Here is a 12,119-nt window from a genome sequence, read left to right as displayed (position 1 = left end):
CCCCCCCCCCCCCCCCCGGTACTTCACGTTCACTCTGTGGGGTTTTTGAGCGACGCAGCAGAGACGCAGGCCCCGCCCAGGAGACGGCGGTGCCACACAGCGGAGGAGAGGAGAGGGGGATGCTGGGAAAAAGAAAAGAGGTGACAGCGTGGAGGAGGGAGGTGGGGCTGAGAGTGGGCGGTGCTTGATGCTGATGGAAAGTCCAGCGCACCATCCATTTCCACCTGCTCCTACCCTCTACTGACACACACACACAGTCTAAATAAAATGAACTCAACCTGTGACACTTTTATAATGTTTTACATATCCGAGTGAGTCTGTTAGTAAAATATCTGTATTTTGCTGAACAGAGCATAGTAAGTTTATTTTAACTGATCTGTAAAATAAAATAAAAAATAAAAAAATCAATGAATTCTCTTCCATCCTGTAACTCGCTTGTCATTAGCTACGTGCCTCTCAAGTTGTCAAGCTAGCGTTTGATAACCTAGCATAGGCTGTTGTCTTATAAAACTTTATCCAGAGCAATAAATCTAACGTAGAGATGAAATGTATCAGAGTTAGTAACTTTGTCTTTGTTGCTCTCAGTAAAATGTATTGTTTGTCTCAAATCTTTACTTTCTGTAGAGAAAAATAAGAAACCCTGCTGCGGTCACTACTAATTACACCTTCACCGTTCGTCACTGACTGTTGAAACAACGAACAGGTAAAGGTGTTTCTTTGTTTGATTTATATTTTTGGGACACACTTCATGACTTTATGGTGAACAGTGGAGGATAGAAGATGTGAACTCACGTTAGAAGACAGTTTTTATGACCAGTGCACCACTTGTACACCTACTGTGGGACTAATTAAAGCGTGGATCTGATTAGCTTAGCTTCATGGTTGCTAACAGCTGCGCTAAATAAACAAGCCCCGCCCCACTCGCTGTTTTCTTACATTCTTGGGACGGAGAAAAATAAAAATTTGCAGCCATTATATCGGTTATTGGCGGTCACTGTACCCTCCTAATATCAGCGAAAGACAAAATGTACATACTGGTCGTGCTCTAATGTACATACTATATATTTATATGTGCACATAAACTTTTTTCTGTAAATATGTTGAAAATATTTTTTTTTTCTGTGCATTCTTGTTGCTGCTGTGACATCTTAAATCCCTAATTGTGAGATAAATAAAGTCTGATCTTACTTTCTCTTCACACCTTAAATTAAAAAAAATTGAAGCAAACGCCTGGTCATAAAAAATAATAAATGCATCCCTTAAATTTAAAAATAAATTATGAAGCTGTGTTTAAATCATGTCTGTAGAACTATAACTCTCCTCTAAAATGATCATAAAAAAACAATTATCTAAAGATTTTGAAGCTCAAACTTAAAAACAATAAAAACAGCATCGAGGAGGAACTAAACCAGTCGTACAAACTCACCTGCAAATCAGAATGAATTAATCTGAAGTCGTTTGCTCTAGAACGTTAGAAAATAACTATTACCGTATTTTCTGCGTCGCACCGCCCAACATGTGGCATCAGTCCAAATATGTCTAATGAAGTGGAACAAGCCATGAAAACATCGCTGCACCGTATACGTCTCATCTATTCTGCGTCACCGCTGACAACCTGGAAATGTGGGCTGGTGTTCAACCAAAAATCGATTGGCTGCCAAATGGCGGCCGCGGCAGCGTGCACGGGAGGACTTTAACAAGAATTTAACAAGATAGCCACCTAAAAACATTTATTTGTTTGTTCAACTTTATAGTAAAGGTGTGTCTCAGTTGAACTTTTACTTAATAAATGCACTTCAATGGTCAGATCAGTTGCATTTCGTCGGGGCGGTGCAGAGAAATGAAGCTGATTTGATGGTTGCTCCAGACAGACGATGGTGGCAGGCTACGGCAAGCCGATTGTATCATTAATAGCCACTTTTACCCATTAGATGACACAACGGCATGTCATACTGCTCGAGGGCCATCTAGCGGCTGAAAATGATAGTGTTCAATATTTTCAGTCAGAATGAATGAAACCGGTCACATCTCAGCCAAAAACTGGTTTATAAATATGAGAAATTTTGTCTTTTGGTGTACAAGTTGCAGAACTTGTTTAAAAAAAAAAAAACTGTGACTTATTGGGCAAAAAATACGGTACTTCTATTACTAACAGATGAAGTGTTGGACTTAAAAAAAACTCAATTATTTTTTATATCAGCTGGTTACAGATGATCTACTCTGACAAATTATTTACCGTTTGCGTCGTAGGTTTGGAAACGTGAAGTGTGTTTGTGAGAAGAGCAGCTGGTCCGTTCATATTTAGTCATTTCAGGGAGTTTTCCGTGTGTGAACGTTGTAGCAGGAGTTTGGAGCTGGCCTTGAAAATAAACACTGTAAATGAATGAACAACAATGTTTCCCTCCACCTATCGTCCCTTCAGTGCTCCCACGCTCCTGTCCTCTGCTCAGATGACCAGCATCAGCAGAAAGCAGGTGAAGGTTGAAGAGGAGACGCACACGAACACAAGCGGCGCACGAGGTGTGCGTCTGTTCGAACGCACCTTCAGAGCGAGTTCAGCTCCTCGCTTCGAACAGAAAACTGAGTCTGTCTCAGGAAATGAAACCTCCCCTACCATAAAACACAAACGTTCTCGCCCAGGAGTCTGGTCCAGACGCTGCAGAAACCTGCCGCCACGGCAAACACAGCGAGGGGTGGGGGGCAGCAAACGGTGTGAGGGGGGAGGGACAATAATATTTAGATGTTTATTAAAATGTCAATCAGATGCAAAGATGAAACTCTTAAAGTTCTCATGGCTCACAGAAGATACTGTGAGTTCTTTGTGTCGTCGCCTCCGAGCTCATTTCAAGTCCAGCTTCAAGGATCCTTCATGGAAAACTGCGTGATGTTTAAAACATTGAGCAGGTTGAAGGTTCTCCACCAGCTTCACCGCTGCTGGCAGACCACAAACACTCGCACGCACTCACCCTCATGCTTCAGGAATTAAAAATAATAACTGTGCAACTAATTTTCTCTTGAAATCATCACGAGCGTCTGAGGCCCAGCTTAAGTTTCGTTTCCACAGTTCTGGAGCGTTAGAAGCGTTCTTCACGTGCACACACCTCTGGTGAACTCTGGCACAAACTTCACCGCGAGTTTCAACGTGGTTCTTATAGTTTATCTCAATTTTCTCGCCGCCGCGTGAGTTCTACCTACGATGTGCATCGATAAATAAATAATCAATGAAAGTAAACTTGTTGAACTTCAAGTCAAATGCGTTAAGAATGTTTCTTAGATTATCAAGGTTTACTGAGAATATACATCAGCACTTTTGGATTAACAGATTAACACCAGGCTAAGTTCTGGATAACAGAATATCTCCACTAGTCTTAAATAAAAATATGGATTTTAACTCTTTGATCAACAACTTTAGGAGCAACCAGCAGAACCAGTACGAAGGAAACTTAGTCACAATGTTTAAATAAATATACACATGTTGCAGTTTCAATGGCTTAAAACCTAAAAACTGTTTGATTTAATCCATTTTAGGTCTTAAACATTTAATTCATCTCTGTTCTGAGTAAATTAGGTTAACTTTTTTGTTTCGTTATTTGGGCTACATCACGATTTCTTTTTCAAAATAAATAAATAAAGTGTACAACCATATTCTTCCTCCATCCATCCATTTTCTGCTGCTCCTTTGTGGATGGGGCTCCCCAGAGACACCCCAGCTCCTCCTGGGGAGCCTCGAGGTCTTCCCAGACCGGAGATTTATAATCTGTGTAACGAGTTCTGAGGAGTCTCCTCCCAGCGGGACGTGCCTAACCAAGGAGGCCTCCTAATCAAACGCTGAACCACCTCAGCTGATTTTCGATGAGGAGGAGCTGCGGCTCTACTCCGAGCTCCTCACCCCGTCTCTAAGGGTGGACACACGACAGAAGATTGTTTCGGCCGCTTGAATCCGCAATCTCATGACTTTCTCTCAGATCTTTCTTCCCCACCACAGACCAGACCAACGCTCTCATTACCGCGAACGAGGCCCCAATTCATTGTCGATCTATCTCTCGCTCCATTTGTGACCCAGATTGAGAAACAGTTTATTTTGCCTAATTAAATGGGAGCATCTGTAAAATCAGCTAAACATCAGCTAACAGACAATCCATCACTCGCTGAACGCTCAGCTACAAGTGTTTGCCCCCGTGTTCGTCAACCCGTTGACAGCTGGGGAATCCAAACTGTTCACCGCAGCACGATTCTGTCTTCATTTCTTTGGACTCAAAAGTTCATGAGAGAATCCAGAGAGAAATTCATGGTTGGCGAGTCCAGGTCTTCGGGGCGAACTGTTCAATTTGAACTAAAGTATCATATTCTTTGATAAGAGGGCTGCCATGAAATTGACTGAGCACGCCGACGTCCCCAAGAGCCCAAACCCGGAGCTTTTAATTACAGCGCGCCCTTTGCTCTGCAGAGCTTCATCATTGTGCAGAGCTAAAGAGAAATCTGGTCCCATTTCATTAGAGGAACAGCTTTTAAACTTGTGCGGCCTCGGAGCGCACGAGGCTCGTTCAGTTTGTTTGTCCGCAGGATTACTCAGATACTCATCAGCAGCCGCGCATCAGAAGCTAGCAGAGGTGGGGCTTCGTCCACACCAGAACTGATCCAGGAATATTTTGGTTCTAAGGCGTATTGGAATAAAACCGAGTGCAGCATGGAGGATTTTCCAATTCATTAAAATAAAATAAAAATTGGTAATAAAACAAAGAAGAGCCGATTTGCTTATTTGTATTTTACAAACATCTTAACTTTCTTTGCAGGGTTGTCACTGTTCACGCAAATGTGAAAACTGTCCCGAGCTCGTTTCTTGCGTCTTTAAATAAAATCCAGACTCCCGCGATGAGTCGTGTTAATTTCAGATCCTTTACATGAATAAATTCACAGCAGGAGGAAACAAGAGAAAACCAAGCAAACGTTGAGCAGAAGAAAGATTATTAAACAGTAAATCAGTAAAGACTGATTTTCACGGTGTCTTACTTGAAGATATTTAATATTAAACTCGGAACATTTCTGACATTATATCCAGATGTGCCGCCTCTGATTCACCGCTGGAAAGGTTGAGAGGAGAACGGGTTCAGAGAAAGGTGAAAAATAAAAGGTTTTCACTCACTGTCTTCTCCGGGACACGGCAGGCCGGGCTTCTCCGGGATGCTGGGGAAAACTGGAACAGACAAAGTTTTAAAAAGTTAATTTATTACGTTTACTATAATCCAGGGGAAATGAGACTTAAAGAAGAATAACAACAACTTTTAATGTCACCTGATTATTTTGGGGTGAATCTGTAGATCAAACAGATTTCTGTTACACTGAAGCCGTTCTTGTAAAATATAAATTTTAGTCTTTATAATAGTATCTGGCATTAAAATGTATTTAAAGTAGGTTCATAAACATTCACTGACTTCATTCTGGTACTTTTCATGTTGCTGTTGGAAGGAAAATGTTTTTATAAGTTATAAGATCAATAACAGTTAAATAAAACTATAAAATGGTTATTTTTATTTATTTTTTTTAGATGCACCTGTAGACAAATCAAAGACAACTACGGATAATATTAAAGGTAGAAATGAAAATAATGCAACTAAACAAAAGATTTAAACTAGATTTGATGCAAGAACTGAGTTTTAAGAGTGACAATGAAAGAAGGAGCTCCAGTTCATAATCAAAACAGACTGAAACATTTTTAAAAATGCACATAATTTAAATTTAAAACATGTGAAAGGGATTTATACTATTCTCCACGGTCAGCAGATCGTAACCAGACATTTAAAAAAATGGAGGAATTTGAAAGTTTAAAAGGCAAAACGATGGATTGATTTGAAATCTTTGGTACAAACTTACTTTAGAGAAAAAAATGCTGGCTTTCCTTAAACTTTTTAACATTTGAAAGTCTAAAATGTTTAAAAATTCAGATTTTTTAATTCATTTTCAGAAGGTTTTTCTGTGCTAGTCATTATTTATAACACAAAATGGGATTTTTGTGACTCGGTTAGGGTCGAGACTTTTAACACGTTACTTAATTACAGATAAAAATAACACTTTTTTAAAAACTAGCTCATTTAATCACACTTCAGTTCCCCTCTTTTTAACACTGATAACTACAGCACAACCGATATGTCGGCAGGGCCAATAATTTGGGCCGATATAAACGTTTGGGGACATATCGTATCGGTGATAATTGTTCCATTATGCGCTGACATAAACACATAATTTTCACCCCTAAAATGCTGGAACCAGCCGAAATTGTACAATGTATCCAGCAGAGGGCGCATGAAGACCACTTTCAAGTCATGGCCGTTCACTTAACTTTCACTTTCAGCACAGACGAAGCAGGGAGCAACACCGTGGAGCGTATTTTGCTGAACAGAGCATGGTAAGTTTATTTTATAACTGATCTGTAATATAAAAAAATCAACAATAATAAATTCTCTTCAATCCAACCTGCTTGTCATTAGCTAAGCGCCTCTCAAGTTAGCAAGCTAACCTTAGTGTTCAGTTGCACTTCCTTCACGTTAGCCTCGTTGTCAGTAGTTATAGGAATCAGTCCTTAGATTCATGGGGGTGGACAAGGCTCAAAACTTTTCAGCCATTATAGGTTATCGGTGGTCGCCCCTCCTAATATCGGTATTGGCGACAGATAAAATTTCCGTTTCGATCGGGATCTGCTGATAACGCTGCTGTTCACACTCCAGCCCAGTAGGTGGCAGTAATGCACCTAAAGTGTGTTTAAAACCTGCAGCATGTAGCTCAAGACATTTGTTAAATAGAAATGGAGGACAAGTTGGGCGGGGGAAAATAAATAAATAAATCCTAATGGTAGCATGAAGAAGAACAAAGTTATGTGTAAACTGTGCCAAAAGGAATTTTCTCATCAGCGCAGCGCATCAAGGTTTGATGTAAAAGAAAACGGGTGTTTGCGAACACTGGTACTGAAGCGAACGCTACAGCCGTCCTTCAGGAGTCTCTGCCGTCTACAGGTAGTTGGTCCAACCGGCCCACAGAGACCAAATGATGGTCTCAGTGGAGACTGCTGAAATTGCAGTAGCTTTATTTATAATAATATTATCTTTAACTTTTTATTGTTGGTTACTTTTATTATCATAAATGTCATCATCATTATTAAAAATATTTCATTTGTACATTGAATTTGCACTCATCTGTGAATATACCTTAAATTAATATACAAGATTAAAAAAACTTTTTGTTGTTTAAGTTCATGCATGTTTCCTTTTTGAACCACTTTGGCCGGGTTGTCCTCAGGCTGGTTCTGTGAAGAGCAAGCGGCCATCAGGCCACCAACGATCGACTGTTAGACTGATGCTCCTCCTTTTACGTGTGAAACGTTAGTTTCTGGAAGTCCACAGCAGACTGGTTGGATCCACTTTGAAAAGATGTTATTTATACAACAGAGTTTGTGGCAGGCCTCAGACTGACGAAGTCGTTCAGATAAAAGACGAAACGTTTCAACCAAGAAGAATCTGGACAGATGGCCTGATTTAACTTTTTTTTCAGGTATGTTTATTCATTGATTCAGACATCAACCATAATTTATTAGAATTGAAACTCTTTGGGGCGGCACGGTGGTGCAGTTGGTAGAGCTGCTGCCTCTCAGCGAGCAGGTCGCCCTGGTTCAAATCCGACCAGAATTCCTCCCACAGACCAAAAACATGCATGTTAGGCTGATTGGTAACTCTAAATCGTCCCTAGGTGTGAGTGAGAGAGTGAATGATTGTCTCGTTTGTCTCCATGTGTCCATGTGATGGACTGCAGACCTGTCCAGGATGTCCCCCGCCTCTCACACAGTGACTGCTGGACATGGACACCAGTGACTGCCGCAACCCGAAAAGGAAGAAGTGGGTAAAATATAATGAATGAATGAATGGATGGATGGATGGATGGATGGATGGATGGATGGATGCATGGATGGATGGATGGATGGATGGATGCATGGATGGATGGATGGATGGATGGATGGATGGATGGATGGATGGATGGATGGATGGATGGATGGATGGATGGATGGATGGATGGATGGATGGATGGATGGATGGAAGTCTTTGCTTACTGTGTTGAATATTACTATTTGATAAAATGTGATTGAGATTAATTATAAAACCTAAAACACATTTTGTGTTAAACCACACTCCAGCTCTAGAATCAAAGTTTTTATTCAATAGAAGTCAACTCTTTACTTGAAAAGTAACTCACCGTGCAGCATCAGTCCGGATCTCTTGGTCCGACTGTGAATCCGAAAAGCTTCTTCCAGCTCCATCTGAGAGGAAATGGTGCAAGGATCTCCTGCAAACAGAAAACAGACGGGCTAACGTTCAGGAACATGTGACCCTGTCACATGAACACGCACGTATATATTATTATTATTATTATTAATATTATTATTATTAATTGTTCACTTTTATTTAACCAGGCAAATCCCATTGAGACCACAGATCTCTTCTGCAATGGAGGCCTGAAGGCAGCCTCACGTGCATGTTTTTACACGGTGGGAAGAAACGCGAGCACCTGGAGAGAACCCATGAGGAGAACTCAAAAACAGAAACCCAGAAAGATCCCAGGTCCAACCCGGGGATCGAGCCCAGGTTGCTTGCTCCGAGGCAACAGTGCTAACCACTAAACTTATATCTATTCATTCTATATTACAGATCATTTTGTTCCATATTTTCCTAACAGAGCACTTCGCTCTCTGACTGCAGGTTTACTTGTGGTTCCTAGAGTTTTCAAACGTAGAATGGGAGGAAGATCTTTCAGTTATCAGGCTTCTCTCTTGTGGAACCAAATTCCAGTTTCTGTCTGTGAGGCTGACACATTGTCCAGTTTTAAGACTTTCCTTTTGGATAAATCCTATAGTTAGGGTTTCCTGAGCTATCCCTTAGTTATGCTGCTATAGGCTGAGACTGCTGGAGGACAACCTGACCACATGTCCTCTCTCTGCTGCTGCCTTTACTTGCTCTACCCGTTTGTATTTGTAATTATTTCTATCTTAACATGTTTTTTTTTATCTTTCCTTCTATAGAAACCACACCTGGACCTGTCATTCTGTGGTTGTTTCTACTTCCTGTCCTCTCAAACCCAGCCGGACGACGGCCGCTCGTCCTGAGCCTGGTTCTGCTGGAGGTTTCTTCCTGTTAAAAGGGAGTTTTTTCTTTCCACTGTCTCCTTTGTGCTCGCTCAGGATGGGGGACTGTGATGAAGTGAAGATTCAACTCCATCTGCTGCTTCCTTCCATAGAGAACTTTTACTAATTGGCTGTTTATGTATGTGAATGTTTCTGTTCAGTGCCCTGAGGCAGCTTCTCTTGTCTGTTGGTGCAACAGAAATAAACTGAATTGAATTGAACTACCGTGCTGCACATTCATGCATTCTATGAACAGGTAAAAACATCAACAGTGTGAAAGATGAGTTTTGAGTTTAGGTATGAAACGTCTCAGTCTGATCTGCTCTGAGCTCTGTGCTTCAGGTTACAGTACATCACAACTGTGTGTGGTATTTGACCCGGACGTCAGAATTTGGATCTAAGAAAGACATCCCACCAAACCTCATTGTGTTCCAGCTGTAAGACCAGTGTTGCTGGTTGGCATGCTCACTGAAACATGTGGCTCAAAGCTGAATGCAAGAATTACTACGCTGCGTTCTCAGGCTGACGTCCGGATCATGAAGTGTGGTCACCTTCGTCGTCGATCCACTTGAGTGTGATCGGCTGCTGCTGGGCGACGCTGCACATGGTCTTCACTTCCTCGCACAGCTTCACGAAGGTTACCGAGGCCGCCAGGTCAGTGATCAGCACGTAACTGAAATGAACACAGGAAACGTCAGAGCTCGTCGTTATTTTTAAACAGAACGGTCAAACTCACAGACAGATACACTTTTTTTTAAAAAGTAAATGTATTTACTAATCCAACGTTTTTCAGTCAGGTCATCTGGACAGTTTCTTTTTTTGTGCTGAAACGTTTCACCTTCCATCCAGAAGGCTTCATCAGTCAAGAAAACACACAACAAAACTGATTCTTCCCCCAACAGCTTACTCCAAAGTGGAACAAACCAGTTATGTTGGTGCTAAGATGGAATGAGGAGGATGGAGGAGGGGGCGTGCCAAAGACACCATCTTAGCACCAACCTAACTGGTTTGTTCCACTTTGGAGTAAGCTGTTGGGGGAAGAATCAGTTTTGTTGTGTGTTTCCTTGACTGATGAAGCCTTCTGGATCGAAGGCGAAACGTTTCAGCACAAAAAAAAGAAACTGTCCAGATGACCAGACTGAAAAATGTTGGATTGTATACCTGGATTATTGAGCATGGACTTTGTTGTATTTACTAATATTCAGTTCAACGTTAACCTCTCCCTTTAGTGTATTGGTAAGCTGGTTTATTCAGCTGATATTTGACAAGAACAGGATGCAAACAGGAAACTGTGAATATTTCTGTTAGAGATGGGTCCAGATATCTGCTGGGCTCAGACTGCAGCAAAGATCGGTCTCACATCAACACAAGATGGTGCAAGTGCTCAAATAAACCACTTAGAATTTGACTAATTAACAGCTAGTCAGTGGGGCGTGACATCCACAGATGGATCTGTGCAACTTCCTCAGTATTGTGGACTCTGTGCCGGTCCGTTGTGGTGAAGGGGAAGCTGAGCCCTCTACGCTCCTACACTCATCTATGGTGAGGAACTCTGACTGAATGAACGAGATCGTGGATAGCTAAAACAGTCAACAGATGATTAAAATGCTTCTTCGCACCAGAAGAGGGAGCTAACGTACCTTCAGCGGTACCAGTACATCTTGAAAACCACTGGATTAGACTTTTCTTGAGCAGAAGTCTTGAATGGAGACTTTGCCCTTGCTTAAATACTTTAGCTATAAAACAGACACTTAAGAAAGTTGGCGGCTGAAACCAAAGGTCATAAAATAAATGTGTTGATAAACGCTGCCTTCACAGTCTCGTATCAGCCCCGGCCTTCACACACCCTTATCAGCCGAGGACTCCTTTAAATAAGGGTGTGAATGTTCGGTTTCAACATCAACCCTCGGGGCTCTGCTGGGCCCGCGGATCGTTGGACAGCATGTTTTCACATTCAACACGACCCAAACACACAATCAGCTGCACATTTTCCTGTTTAAAACCAGTTTCTGGAGGCGAGTCAGCTGACTGGTCCCAATGAGGACGTCCGACTGGCTCCCGGGGGCGTTTATGGAACATCTGAGTTGGACTCTGACAAGGTGGAGCAGAGACAGCTTGGCTCTCAGCAGGCACTGCGCCACACTGTCAACACACACACACACACCTGAGTGTGTGTAGACTGGAGACTTACCTCACATCGATCCATTAGATGTCTTGTAATTAAATCAGAGCAACAGGGCGTAATAACGAACATGAGTACGGGCGATGATGCAGAATTACTTCTTGTTGTGTTTATTTATCTTCAGGACACAAAGTCGATGCAGGTTTCAGCATCTTGGATTAAAAAACAAATAATGAAACTAAAGGAAATTAAAAAAACATTAGATGCTAAAGTTTCTAGAATTTAGCTTTGTGTGTCTGTGACACTGTCTACTTTAAGACAAGGCTCAGGACTTTCCTTTTTTGATAAATCCTACAGTTAGGGTCCGCTTGGGTTTCCTGAACTCTCCCATAGTTCTGCTGTTTTAGGCTTAGCCTGCTGGAGGACAAACTGACCGCATGTCCTCACTCATTCTACTGTTCATGCTTGTATTTGTCATTTTTTATTTCATTAACATGGTTTTTTCTTTATCTTTCTTCTCATAGGAACTACACCTGGACCATAGGAACTACACCTGGACCATAGGAACTACACCTGGACCATAAGAACTAGACCTGGACCATAGGAAATACATCTAGACCATAGGAACTACACCTAGACCATATGAACTACAACTGGCCCATAGAATTTATGCCTGGACCATAGGAACTTAACCTAGACCATAGCAACTACACCTGGACCATAGGAACTACATCTTGACCATAGGAACTACACCTGGACCATAGGAACTACAGACCATAGGAACTATATCTAAACCATAGGAACTACACCTGGACCATAGGAACTACACCTAGA

At 41.7% G+C, this 12,119-nt stretch overlaps 1 protein-coding gene across 1 annotated transcript in view; it reads right to left on the bottom strand.

Annotated features, from left to right (window-relative positions):
• Positions 1–12,119, bottom strand: part of prkcz (protein kinase C, zeta) — a gene marked incomplete in the record, with an annotated part of 124,479 nt that overhangs the window by 102,958 nt on the left and 9,402 nt on the right. Inside the window, 3 exon segments of the mRNA XM_037685061.1 lie at positions 5,144–5,194; positions 8,239–8,328; positions 9,715–9,836. Coding sequence (XP_037540989.1) covers positions 5,144–5,194; positions 8,239–8,328; positions 9,715–9,836 — 263 coding nt within the window.

Source organism: Nematolebias whitei, chromosome 11 (assembly GCF_014905685.2).
Source record: "Nematolebias whitei isolate Nwh7 chromosome 11, NemWhi1, whole genome shotgun sequence".
Taxonomy (NCBI): Eukaryota; Metazoa; Chordata; class Actinopteri; order Cyprinodontiformes; family Rivulidae; genus Nematolebias; species Nematolebias whitei.
The sequence above is the reverse complement of the archived record's forward strand: the minus strand, read 5'-3'. Positions and strand labels throughout refer to the sequence as shown.